The sequence below is a fragment of the Aquila chrysaetos genome, chromosome 5, assembly GCF_900496995.4.
Source record: "Aquila chrysaetos chrysaetos chromosome 5, bAquChr1.4, whole genome shotgun sequence".
Taxonomy (NCBI): Eukaryota; Metazoa; Chordata; class Aves; order Accipitriformes; family Accipitridae; genus Aquila; species Aquila chrysaetos.
In genome coordinates, this window is record NC_044008.1 from 23,226,214 (window position 1) to 23,240,545 (window position 14,332).

General features: G+C 37.1%; 1 protein-coding gene across 7 annotated transcripts in view; it reads left to right on the forward strand.

The window, feature by feature from the left end:
* The window catches only part of GRM8 (glutamate metabotropic receptor 8), a 358,092-nt gene that overhangs the window by 59,383 nt on the left and 284,377 nt on the right, over window positions 1–14,332 (forward strand). For 6 of the 7 annotated variants that reach the window (XR_003923503.2, XR_003923502.2, XR_003923505.2 and 3 more), the window contains one exon: window positions 9,380–9,596. Coding sequence is in view for 2 of the 7 variants with exons in the window: in XM_030015133.1 (XP_029870993.1) it covers window positions 9,380–9,596 (217 nt within the window). In the remaining 5 variants the exon portion in view is untranslated. Of the gene's footprint in view, window positions 1–9,160; window positions 9,182–9,379; window positions 9,597–14,332 lie in introns of those variants that run through there. The other variant, XR_003923506.2, reaches the window with a different exon arrangement.

A 14,332-nucleotide genomic window follows, 5' to 3' on the forward strand; every position in this document is an offset into this window, starting at 1 on the left:
GGTTGCCTGGATTTTCATCTCTCTGCTTGCCATGATCCTTTTGATAAGATAATCCATGGATCAATGTACTGATAAACCATAGTGTTTAAGTCAGAAATCAGAATGGAAATCTGGTAATAATGATGGAAAAGAAGAGACATTGCCATATGGTGTTCAGGAGCCATATGGAGGAGGATGCCTTTTTTCCACAGCCACCCTACTATTTTAAAATAAAGTACATTTTGAATAGAAAGGAAGGCTTGGATATCACTCGCATGGGCTTCAGAGCTTAATTCATAGATAACTTCCAATCTTCTGATTGGAAATGTTTTGCTTTTTTCTTCAACTTTTCTACCAGTAGCAACTGGACTTAGCATCTCACTGTGGTAATACAGGAAAGATTTAATTTTTTGGAAATGGCTTGAGACTGGCTAATGTTTTGTTCTTATAACTTTTAAGGTTAAAAACTCAAGGTAAAATTGTTTAACTGCCAAGCCTGATTGTTTTAAGAAATTAAGAAGAATCATCTGAACACACAAAAAAGGGACACCTTTCATTTCTCTTCTTCCAAGTCTGTAATATATGGATTTAAAATGGTGCTTTTAATCCCATATGAACTGCTTATGCTGCAGAAGGAATCCCTAGCTATGGTGAATCATAAGGATTCCCTTAATGCAGTCTGATATGAGGTATCCAAGTCATTAGCGTGGGGCAGACAGATTACAGGAAAGCCGGGCTTTTTGGGCTCACAGCTGAAGTGTAAGCAGCATACCCTAGAACATGTGAAAGCACCCGCTAAAGCACTGCGCCTGTGTGCCTGGCCAGCTGAGCCCCATTTACATATCTTAACATTGTCCACAAATGTGGAGAGAGCTGTGACCAAACCAAAATTTGCTTTCCCTTCTCATGACGTTTTTCAGTTACTTGTATCTCAGGATGTTAAGCTGGCAGCATGGATAGCAAAGCTCAGCCAGTGGTGTAAGCTGAAGTGGCCTTGCAGCATGAAAAAGTGAATGCAAAGATCAGAATTGTCCATTAAGCAGAGCACCCATCTTGCATCCTGCCGAGAGCACCCTCTTCTTCCATAATGATGGTCTCTGTAATCAGAAAAATTGCTGTGGACAACTGCGTGTCCCCACGGGTGAGTCTCTGAAGTTGCCTGCTGTGCTCTCTACGGTACTAATTAGTAAATGAATGTAAAGGAATCCTGATCTGGACTGAGGAATACTTTATGAGCTATTAGGTAAATTTATTACTGCTGAATAATAATAAAAAGTTGGCTTTGTTAGTTCAGACCAAAAGTAATGCACATCTTTGTATATTTTTCTCGAACTCATCAAAAGAGATTACAGTTCCAGACACTGACATGACAAGCTCTAATGAGGAAAGTAGAGCTAAAAAAAGCTTTGAAATATCAGAGTTCACACTGTGCACAGCAGAGATTGACACAAGTCTAACATATCGATACACGTAATTAAGTGTGGGTTTCCCCAACAAGTAGAAAAGGAATTTTAATAGTTTAAGAAGTCCCTAAAGCTATCTGACCATCCTTGTCTTCCTGTTTGATCTGATGACTGGAGAACATAAGAAACTGTGAAGGAAGAGCTAACAGCCATTCCCAAGCCCAAGGTCGTCCCTCTCCTCCCTCCTTGTTATTTGATCTCAGTATGAATATTACTCATTTGATCTGCTGCTTCTTCAGCTTATCATTCAGTGCCTGGACCTCAGCTGGGTTTAAAATATTTAGAAAGAGGCTGCCTACAGATGGTGGATAATTTAATGTGCAACTGCTTAACGTAGTTGGTTTTCAGAGAGGCAAACCCCAGGATTTAAAATGATGTGGAAATACCAGAATAGAGCTCCCTTACTGAGAAAATGCCATTGTTAAACATTTATCAATAGACTCTCTTGCACAGAACATTGATGACAGTTCAAGCTGTCCTTAGATGGATTCTCATCCTCCTGGAGTTACACAGCGACGCACAGTGTGACAAGATGTGCTTCAGCTGTAAAAATGTTCGTAATGCATAAATATCCTTTTAATGTTTTTGCCCTAAAGTGCATCACACAGCACAGAGACCTGTACTTTCCTGAGTGGTGAATTTGTTTCATAGATGCCGCATCTATTATGGGATTGGAGATTGTGATATCACATTATTACTATTATTATTTTCTTCTTTTGTATCCCTTGTGTGTAATTAAAAGTAATGACTTCTAATGAGTCCCTGACCTACTTCAACCCACTGGAAGGAAACTACTTCTCAATTTGGGACACTATATATTATACACATTCCTCCTTTGTCGCATCCTGTTCTACCAGGGCAGCCCAGCAGGTCACAAACTAAAATATTCTTGCTGTAGCACGTCTGGTTAGACTTTATGAAAGATATTTTCTGGCTGGTGGGGATAGAATGCAATGCAATGGAGCTTTAATATTTTTTCATCCCATAATCTGATACTATATAACTACATGCATTAACTATAAGAAATTACTTTCTCTAGGGTAATTGTTTATTCAGAATACTGTAGTTGCTAGTCCATTTGACCACAAGAGATAGGTGTGATAGATAATTACTGTGTCTGTAGTTGAGGAAAAAAAGAGAAAATCAGTAATGAAAGAGGATTTGCGTGTTTGATTTTATCCCTGTATTTCCACTGGGCTAGCGATTCCATCTGCCTCTGTAATTTTTCACATACTGGACCAACCTATGATGGTTGTAGAAATAATTTTGTTGGCAACAAACCGTACTGCATTGATTCTCATCTATGTCCTTTTCTTGAGAAAATATCAGTGCAGCTCATTGAAGAGACATTCTGCTCAGGAATATGTCTTCAGAAGGTAACTGATGGCAACAGAAGTAAAGTAAAGGCAGTGAAAGAGTAATAGGAAGTGAAAAGAAAGAGTAAAATAATTTACCCATCCCAGCTCAAAAACATTTACGTGTGATGGATCACTTCTGTCCCTGTGTTTGGGGGAAAAAATAGCAATAGCTATGTTGCATTTTATCGCAAAGACCATATCTTTGCACAATACCCATACAAACACACAGGGAACTTTCGAAAGGTTTGAAATGACCTTATCATTAGCTCCTCATCATAAGGTGTATGAATTGCAAGCACCCTTGACAGGAGCTGCTATGATACTTACTGCAAACAGAATGACTTAGAATAGCTCTAATGGATTTAAAAAAATTCCTGCCTTCCAAGTTAAATCAGCTGATGTCAGCTTTCAGATTATACTTTTGTTCTTTCCCTTTCCAAAGCGTTTAAATTCTGTTAAACTTTTTTGAACTAAATACATTTTAAAGTGTATTCATCTAGGTGAAAAGCATACCTATTTTTTCTTGCTTTTTCCCTAGCTGATATGAACATATTTTTTGGGGGGAGAGGTGGAAATCTGTGGTAATTCCTAAACAAGATTTGTTCTGGACACATGATAAATACTGTGGTTGAGTGTCCTTAATATACAGAGAGAGCCTCAAGTGTATATGTCTAAATAAATACAGTTTAGAATTACATGTGTTTATAAATATAAGTGAGTACATATATACATCTACTGGGAAAATATTTTGTCACAGATTGCTCCTCCTCATGGTAAAATCCATGGAAAGAGGCTGAATCAGAAAACTTCGTATGCTGAAACTTTTCCACAGCATCAGCTCTAGCAGAGGTGGTTTGTAGCTGGTGGATTTGGCAAGGTGTCACCCTGCTCAGCTGCTCTGAGCATTGAACGGGGCATCTCACATCTCCAAAGGCGTTACTGAGTCTTAATATGTTATATCTTCCCAGAATGATTTAATGTTGGTTTATTCTGAAAAGGAATGAAACAAGGTCCCTAATGATGGCATAGGTGGCCTATTCAGCTTTTGTCATAGATGGAAAGATGGAGACATCACAGAAGGAAGTTCATCATTATCTGTGCACAGATGTCTTAATAGTCATGTGTAGCCAAAATGAGTGGGATTGTGAGATTCAATGGAAGACATGTAGCTGTTTACAGTATTGTTCTACATAGTGTGTGTACAACAGTTGAATTAATCTCCCAGGCTCCCTTTATAGTCAGTGGAGAGAAATGGGCAGTTTCAGGGTGCATTTCATCTCTTCCTACAGTTAGTAACAAAAGAGAACATTTTTAATCTTGTTTGGTATAGTGCAAGATGTTATTAAGCCTCATCAAACTTTTGAATCTTGAATGTCTACCCTAAATGACTTTAGCATTACTGTATTGCAGGCTGACACATTTTTCAGAAGTGGAAGCAGGCTAAGATGATGCTCTGGTTGATGGCAATTTACAAATGTGACTAATAGCTAAAATATAGTGACCTCAGCTCTCATTCAGCAACTGTTCAATATCTAGACCCTGAGGATTCATTTCACTGCTGTGAGTTTTTTGTGCTCACAAAGAGCTCTTTCTTGCTGTACAGAAGAGGGAATAAAAATCTTGAAAAGACAGGGCCATTAATGATTAATGGTAGACATTTAAAATTCAAAAAAATCACCAAGTTGAAAATGTGTTTCCACAGTCAAATTTTATTTCAAGCATTTTTACTCCTTTGTAAGCTTTATTAGTTGGTGGTAAAATGCCAGTTGATACTGAGCAATCATTAACCTAAAGTTTCCTGACTTCAATTTGTTAGCTACAATTATTACTATTTTTAATATTGTATTGCTAATATTCCTCAAAAAAAAAAAGACTGCTCAGTGATGAGAGAATGGAAAAGGGAAATAAAATGCTAGTTGATATGTTGAAGTTAGTAGTGATAGGACTGAGTGGGTAGTGAAACTGAAGATGCGAGTGATTTAAGCCCATTACTCTGGGTGACTGTACAGTGCAGTTACTGCCGTGAGTGTAACTCATAATCTGTAATGTTCAAAATTACCAGTGATTCCTTTCTCAGGTCTTTTTTCTTATGAGCTTAGCTCATTTCACTGTCTGCTACTCTGCTCCCAAATCATGCTTTCAGCTGAAAGGCTGTATAAAGGAAGATGGCATTTCAAATGGCCAGCTGATACTTTACATTGACAAATGTAGCATGCAAATGGATTTGAAAGCTCAATAAAAAAGGTTCCAGTGAACTTCTGTCCAAAACTTGGACAGCGTGCCATTGAAGAGATGGCATACTAAGAGCTGCCTGCTGTGGTGAAGACACTTTACTGGAAGGGCAACCCTAGGTCATGTTGTTTCCTCTGCTGTCCTCAGTGTAACACCTCTCTGGTTTTGGGTTTGAATCCCAGCACTGGACCCACCAAACAGATCCAGGGTAATGCTTCCCTATGAATAGTCCTGGATTCGGGAGTGGTAGGTGGCTTTCATTTTCAGTGTACAAGGTACTGAAAGTGGTTTACCACTTGGCTGAAATAAATGAGAAGTTACATTAGCTGCCTTTGGCACTTCAGAAATTGTCCACATCTCCATCAGGGAGTAGAAGTCTGCTCTGTAGTAATGTTTGGTGGCTATCTTGTACAGATATTGCTCCCCCTTTGAAGTGCTGCCACAGTCACGCTTTGTGGACAGTTAGTTCTGAAAGTAACTGCTCCATCTTCTCTAATCCTCTGGGAAGGGGAGATCTTTAGAGACAGATTTTAAATCAGCTAGGAGATGTATACAGAACGATCCAGGAAAAACAGACTCTTCTTGACTGCTGATTTTGGCTTGAATGTATCTTGAAGGATTAGCTGTTCTACTTAGTTATCAGCAATTGTTTTCTTTTTCTTTTTTTTTTTCTTTGTTCTAAATTGTTTTGTTTTTTTTAAGCATGCAGAATCATTTTCCGATGCCAGTGACTGGATGATAGAATGGGATGAAGCCACCACTGACTTTGTTTAAGGACCGAGGGATTGCTGGTAGTTTCAGCAGTGGTTCAGTATGCACCAGGATTAAGACCAGTACATAACTAAAACTGGATATTGTTTCAAAGCACCACACTATAAATGTTTGCTTTTAAACATTTAACAGATAGCTCAAGCTTAAAATAACAATTAAAATAAGGCTTCTATGAATTCCTCTGTATAATTATTTCAAAGAGTTCAAGTCTGTCACCCACTAGAAGTTGAGTGTTTATCATAGGTTAATGGGAGGCCAAACCATAGAGTAGGAAAGAATAGAAAAATATATATCAATGAACATTCAAACGTGAATGCTTTTAGCCGTTGTCAGTGAATGTGACAGCTGTTGTGTGATAACCGATTCAAATGTGGTTATATAATCCTCCTTTTTTTTTCCCTTTTTTTCCCCCAAAGAAAAGGAAATACGCTATTAACAGTGCTATATAGCACTTAAATACAATGTAAATGTTACACATATTGTATTTAATTTTGAAAATTTAGATCGAGAAATCTAGAATGAGAAATATAAAACCCCTTTACAGGTCTCTTTCAAAATGCAAATTTATGTCTCAAGGGGCCAGTGGAACTTAAAGTATAAATACAGTCTGTATTTAGGGAGTCTTAAAAGCACGTATTACTGAATTGATAGAGCATAACAGTTCCCTTGCTTAGGCAGCATTATGCTCTATCTTGTAAAATGTACTTGGGGACATGTAAAATGGTTTATTAAACCTACAGTCCATAACTAGAGTTGTTTCATTTTAATGTATATATTTTTCATTCATGGATTATTGAACCACTAAATCCTAACAATTTGTCCTCATGCCAAACAATTTCTTTGAGTCTTGTTCCAAGCCTTTTCAGTAACTGTGTAACTTGGAACATACCCCAAACCCTCAAATTTTAAAGCTACTTTTCAGTGCCCCCCTGTATACAAATGTACATTTAAAAGCAGGCAAGGAAGGAAGTTTCTGTTTACTTTTGTATAAAATGCTTTCACAGAAAGAAATCCATGAGGTATTTCTGGGTGGGAGATCTGCAGTTTAGGGGAGAAAATTCTTGAATGTAAAGTGTTGTCTATAACCATGAGGGATGTATACAAAAAGAAATATGGAAAATAACTACATATTCTGTTGCATAAACCATTTTTCTCAAAACTTAGGGATGGCTTGCTATTTAGAGAGTGTCTTTCTCCCTACTTTAACATGGCATATTGTTCTTTTATGGTAGTGAAAAGCTGGCAGAAGTTATAAAACAGTGGTGATTTAAGCCTACTAGGTGTGCCCAATGATTTCAGGGTATCGGGTTTGGACAGTATTTACCTTCCATTTTCTTCCACTGTTATTAGAAATAACTCTAGGGAAGAAGCTGAACTACAAAGAGCTGAAAAGTAGGAAAGTAGCATCTCTTCTCTGCTTTTTCCAAGGCCCCAAAATAAGGATTTTCATAGTACGTACAGTATCGCTTATTGATCTGAAACACCTCATTGCTGTGTTGAACCAATGACTCTCATACAAACACATATCTAGGATTTCTTATTCATCACATGCCTGAAGAGAAACAGGAACTGAGAAAGTTAATGGATATAACTCTGTGGTCTAGGCTTGAAAGTTTTCAATGACAAAGTATCTGTCTAAAAGATCTCTTACTAGTGTTGATTTTATGAACATTATTGATGAAATAACTTTCAGCAAAGCAACAACGCCACAGAATTTGTGAAATGGCACACCGAGGAGCACAATGAGTAAAATCACAAAGGTTGTCTTTATTTTTTTCCATCTGGAAAAAGATGGCTGGTTTAGAGACTGATAGGGCAAATTTAGAAAGGGAGTGATATCCCCTCTAAATGCGCATAATTGTGTTATTACAGGGCAAAATCTCTTGTCTGTAAAGAGATAAAGATGTTTCAAACATTTTCTGAAAGAAAGGGAATTTATACAAGGCAAGTTTTGTAAGGACAATTTATCCTTTATTTTTACTTGGTGGATCTTTGCTGTGTTCAGAATACTGATTTCCATGAGATACGACCTTTAGATTACTTTTCCTGTGATCCTCCCTTTCCTTTTTTTTGTGTTCTCTCTGGTTGTTACTATTACAACATTTCAGATTATTTATTCTGAGGCGTTTCCATGAGTAGAAAATTTCTTAAAGAAGGATATAGCCAAGATACATACGAGTTTATTTTGTTTGCTTCTGACTGAGAAATGATTTTGACATCCCTTAGGCTATAAACTGTTTTTTCAGGCTGTAAGAGTCTATGCTGTCTTTGCATGGTTAATGACCAGAGTCTCTGAATCCCTTATATTTGCCTCAAATCCCTTTTCTAGTTTGTGCTGATAAGGAAGTGCTGTACACGACCTAAGGGTTGCACTAAAACCTTCTATTATAGCATCTAATGTGACAGTGAGCATTTACCAGATCACCTGTTATCTGGGACTGCTAAATTCAGGTCTCAACAGAATCAATTTAGGAACTCTGTTCAGATTGTTTTCTTGAAGACTATTTTATGTTTTGTAAGATGTGAATTAAGCACCTACTATTAATATAGATTACAGTGCAGTGCAATATTTGGAGTATCTTTCATTTCAAGCTAGTGATTATTTGATCAGAGTTACCATTTTTAAATGAGAAAATCATTCCCCTTTTAAGTTAGCATAAATGTTAATTAAACTTTCTTGCACCAAATTACTTTTCAGAATAATTGAATATTGCTTGCAGACAGCTGCTTCTGGACATTTCCAAAATATTTCTTTAAGATAAGAGTTAATAGAAAATCACCCTACATTTTTTTTTCCTATGAAAATAGTAATTTATTTTAAAAATGTATTTCAGTTATTTAGTGTGTTTTGGAGTTGCTTTGGTTTTTTTTTTGTTTGTTTCTACAAAGAATATTATGGTGGTTTGTACAAAGGTTACTATCCTTAAACCTTTCTCCTTCTCTATATGTATACTGTATACAGACAATTTTTTTTTCCATGTTTTTTCATTAAATAGCTTTTGGTATTAACTACATAGCCTCCATATTCTTAAATCATGCACAATACCATATTAAAACTGGAAAATGAAAAATCTACAGCAGAGCTTGAAAAATAGGAATAAAATGGGAAAGCACACTTGCATGTACATAAATACACAAAACAATGAAATGGAAATAATCTAAATTTTACTCATCAAATTTAAGTGTAGCATTTTTAAGAATCACAGTCATCAAACCCGACCTTTTCATCTTCTGTAGTAATAGTAAGAATTCCTCTTTTTTTTTTTTTTTTTTCCCCTTTCATCTGTTCCTATCAGAGCCAGGATCAAAAAAGAAGTTGTTACACTTACATGTCAAGAATCATGACATCTGGAGAAAAGCAGAATGCATTATTTCTTGGTGAGAGTGTTATACAATAAGACTTGACTGACATTTCACAAAATCTGAGATGCTTTCTGATCGGTTGATTTAATTAAAACAAGATATTCAGTTCTGTGCAATGCCTGTGCATAATCTATTTTAAGCCTTTGAAACATACAAGTGTATAGTGTAAAATGGTATTAGATTGGCTTGAATGACTTGTCATTCTGTTTGCAGATACCTCAAATCAGCTATGCATCTACAGCTCCAGAACTGAGCGATAACACCAGGTATGACTTTTTCTCTCGAGTGGTCCCACCGGACTCCTACCAAGCACAGGCCATGGTTGACATCGTGACGGCCCTTGGGTGGAACTACGTGTCGACGCTGGCTTCCGAAGGCAACTACGGAGAGAGTGGCGTGGAGGCGTTCACCCAGCTCTCCAGGGAAATTGGTGAGTGTATGTTTATCAGGTTTTGTATTTATAGCTGCCGGGTTACAGAGCATCACTGAACTCTGCCTAGGTCTACACAGAGTGATCAGAACACCTGCAGGCGCGTTACCTGGACTCAAGTGGAGGGGGTTATGGATGATTTTGCTGTTTGTGCATCTGCCAAGGTGACAGTTCTGGCAGTAATTTAAGAACTCTTGAGAGAGGCAAAAGATTTATGTCTCTTGCCCCTTTTGGAAAGGGGGAGCTTTTTGATGAGTTAGGAGCAAAAAGCAACCACCAGCTGAATTACAGCCAGGTTTGAAGAGATGCAATTGATTTAGCTTAGGAAAATCATAATCCAATGAGACCTCATTTTCCTTGTTCCAGCACTGATAAATCTAGGGGTTTTAATTTTGAGGAATTTGAAAAATAATAAAAAAATCTGTGAAGTACAAAGACATACCCTTCTTATTTTCCCTTCAGGATGAAATGTGCTATATAAGTACAGGCATTATTATGAGAAGTATATTTAAGTCCCTTTGATCTGCACCACCCCCCCCCCCCCCCCCCCCCCCCCCCCCGTTATTTCTGGCCTGAAAAACAGCTGTTTCTCAGGAGCAGTAGGTAAAACAGCTGTTTCTCAGGAGCAGTAGGTTTTGGACACCAAGGACTGAGATGATGAGTAGCAGGTGGTTTGAAAAAGGGCGGAATTGGTCTTTCATTAAGTACAGTGTTAAATGACACAAAATAGTATCCTTTAAAAAAAAAAAAAATTGTAAACAGCCTTCCTGTCCTTCCTCAGAAAGCCTGGATTAATCTATTGGATTTGACTTTCAGGGCAGGTACATATGAACTTTTGTTCTTTCAAGTCAGCTTGGGTGAGAAAATATGATAAAATCTTCCATTTTCAATAACCGCACGTAAATACAGAGACCATCTCAGTCATATAGGAAAGCACATGTGTGTTTCAGGTACTTATGCTTGAACCATAAAGGTTACTGATTACTCATAATTTGGCAGTAAGACAAAAACGCAGCGATTCATGCCAGTAGGGAACCAGTGTATAGAATATGCTCGATCGATTAATTAATAAAAATTCTGTTTCTAGTTTCTAATCAATGCTCTCAGATCCTAGATGTCTTCATGGGAGAATTAAGGCTGACTACAATACAATGGTTTGATCTGGAGTTAGCAAAGGCATGGATAATTCTTCCACAGTTTGTACCAAAAAGAGACGGTTTATCTATTGTGTCAAATACAGCAGTGAATAGATTGGCTGCCCCAGACATTCACCAAGTAGTTCATTGGCTGAAAATCACTTTTGCTTGAAACCATCTGCAGCCCGGGTAGTTTGGCTGAGTCCTGAAAGTAGGCAAATAAAGTGCTCAGGACTTTCTTACCATTTCCCATTTCCAGAAATATAAGAGTTCTTCAGATGGGTGCAATGACAACAGTGATTTCATGATAATCACAATGACCTGAGTTTGTGTCAGTTGAATCTTGATCAGAATAAAAAAAGACCATTGTCATTCATTAAATAATTGTTATTAATGGTATTACTTAAATAAATATTAATCCAAAGCAGTTAAAATAATGAATGGGTATCCTAAACATTACAAGATCTGTGTAATACCAGGAAACATAAAAAATAACTTTTGTTTATTGTTTGGTTTTTTTTCCTTATGACTTTTGTTCTCTACTAGAGCACTTGATTTTGGCAACCTTTGTGCTTATAGCAACTTACCCACTATTGTGGGTAACAGGGACTTGAATGGTTCTGAAGAAGGAAAGCAGAGGAGAGGCAGGAAATTATAAACCAGACAAGTAATTTTTAATTCCTAGAAAAATGTTGAAATAAATAATCAGGTAAATCATATGTAACCACAGGGACATGATCAATAGCCACTGCAGAATTGTCAAGAACAAATAGTATCAAAGCCATCTAATAATTTTCTTTGACAGGATAACAACTTTATAGCTGGAGAAGAAGCACTTGATGTCATGTCTCTTGAATTTAGTAGTGTTATCTCAGCTGCCGCATACAGTATTGTCCTGAGCAAATTTGGGAATTGTGATTTAGGTGAAAATATCATGGACTGGATGCAGACCTATTTAGAAAACTTTTCTTAGAGTAATTAGCAATGGTTTCTGTTTAAAAGGAAGAATGTGTTGTGTGTTTGGCAGGGGTTTATGCTGGGTTAGGTACTAGCCAATATTTTCATGTTTAGTCCAGACAGACTTGGAATGAAGGATATGCCTGTAAAATCTGGAGATGACTTCAAGCTGGGAAGGACTAGGAGTGTATTAGGAGAGCTTCTTAGAGTCCAAAACTGGAGATATGATCTGAAAAAATAGCATGCAATTTAAGAGACAAATGCAAGACATTGTGCTTCAGCAAGAAGGATCTGTACAATAAGGAATACAGAACGACTGGTCAGAAAATACTATCTCAAAAAATGATCTGAGCATGATAGTAAATTATAACCTGCCTATATTCCTCATGTTTTACTGGAACATGCAGGTGGGCATACCATCTGTAAAATAATTTGCGTAATCCTCCAATTTGCCTGGTAGTTGTGAAACCTCCTTTTAACTCAGTACAGGTTTTGACCCTCACTTCACAAAAGGTGAGAGTCTTGGCAAGCAAGAACAAAGACAATCACAAACTTTGAAAACGTGGTCTGTGAGGAGTGACTGAGCAAGGTGGTTAGGTAGCCTGAAGAAGAGCTGACTAAGAAGGGAAGGTGATGGAAAATAATGTTTTCAAATAGACAGATGGCTTTTACAGAAAGGTAGACGACCACTTGTTCATCCAAATACAGTGTATGTGAACAGAAGTAATGGAATTAATCTCTAGCATGATTCCATTTAGATTTGAAGAAAGCCTCTTTTAATGGTTAAGACATTAAAGCATCAGCCTAGCTTGCTTGCGGACATTTTGGAGCCTCCATTGCTGAGGATCTGGGAGAATGCATTGGACAAACACCTGCCCAGGGGTTATATAAGTGTACTTAGTTCTTCCTTGGGGCTGGGAGGTGGATTGAATGATTTCTTAATGTCCCTTCCAGCCTAATTCTATTGTCCACTGTCCTCATATTTTTTACCTGAACCATAGGGCTGGAAACACTTTTAAAATGGAAAGTTCGAATAGCGTCTAATTATGAGGTCTGAGACTACAGAGTTTACATAGGTTTATAAAAATCATCACATAGTGTGAGACTGCACACAAACCAGCAAAATTTACCAGCACTATGTTAATAAACTGTGTGTTAAGAGAACCTAATCAGGTTCCCCCTGTGCTGCTGGCATACAAATGCATAGGACATCTCAACTCCTTTCTGAGTACTTTACATCCTGTTTAAGATAAGATGCCAACAACTGGAAGCTAAATGAATGTGAAGATAAGCATAATGGAAAGCAATAAATTTGAGGAAAGGATGTGAAATTGATACATTCATTTGTGAAGAACGTTCAGTGGCTGAGAGGACGTGCGAGACAGAAGTTTTGAAAATATAAATAGGAAAGCTTGGGGGTTTTTGTTTTTGTTTGTCTGTTTGTTTGTTTTTATGTTTTGTTTTTAAGTTTTCTCCAGTCACTTAAGAATTAAGAAGGGGTAGGGGTTTAAATATTTTAAAAATAGAGATTAATTTCATGTACTTATAATTTCAGGTACTTATTTGTTGTGAGCTTTACTCTTTGCCTCTAATTTCCAGTTTGATTGGTCCTCTGTTCAACTTCTATTTCTCGATTAGTAACAGAAGCAGAAAAGAAAGAACAGGCTCCCAAATGAAATGTGGAATACTGAAAAGGTCAAAGTGGTGCCACCCTGACATGTCACAGAATATATTACATATCAAAATCTGCGCTAATTTTAATGACAAAGATCCTGTCTGGGACAAAGCATAGCTGGAAGTTAAATATTTTACATGACAATGATTGTAAGGAGAATAGGGAATGGGACTTATTCCAACGCATTCTTCCATGCATTATTGTTCGAAAACAATGATTAAATTTATAGTATTTTCTACTCCCATTACAAAGTTAATCAATGATATCACTATAAGCATTTTGGCATCGTGATCAAATCATTTTTGGTACATTGGCTAAAGGAATGAATTCATACAAAATGATAATGGTTAGGAGTTTAAGCATTAAATTGAGTGAGACTTGACTCAATGAGAGAAACTAAAAAGGGGAAAAGAAGAAAGCACATTTTACCAAGTCCTTATTACACTGTCATGCTGAATATTGCTCTTCTATTTACTTTGCTGTTAATGATGTTTGACAAAATAAATGTTGGAAAGTCTCTAATCAGTCTTCTTTTAATGGTTCATTCCCTCTGCTATTAGATCCTATCAGAGAGAAAATCATGGGATCCTTTTCACTTTTTTACAGAATACAAAAACATTTGGTTCAGAAAAATCTCTTTGGGGTCAGAGTACTTGCTCAGTTAGTGCAATGTTTGTACTGGAAAATGTAACAAATCCACAAACAGTATGTGAAATGCTATGTGACAGATTTTATGCCCACTAGTGGTCAACGAAAACTTGGCACAAGAGCTGACGGGTCCTGGCAGTGAAACACTTACGAAACTATCAGAAGAGGAGGTGAAAATGATAAAGGCAGGGAACTGTAGGTGATCATTAAGAATAGGTGAGAATCTTTAACATTGATTGCCCCTTTTTTCCTTGTAAGTCAGTTTTGCATGTCTTGCCAGAGGTGTAAAGAAGACAGCAAAGAGGATTTAGGACCAGACC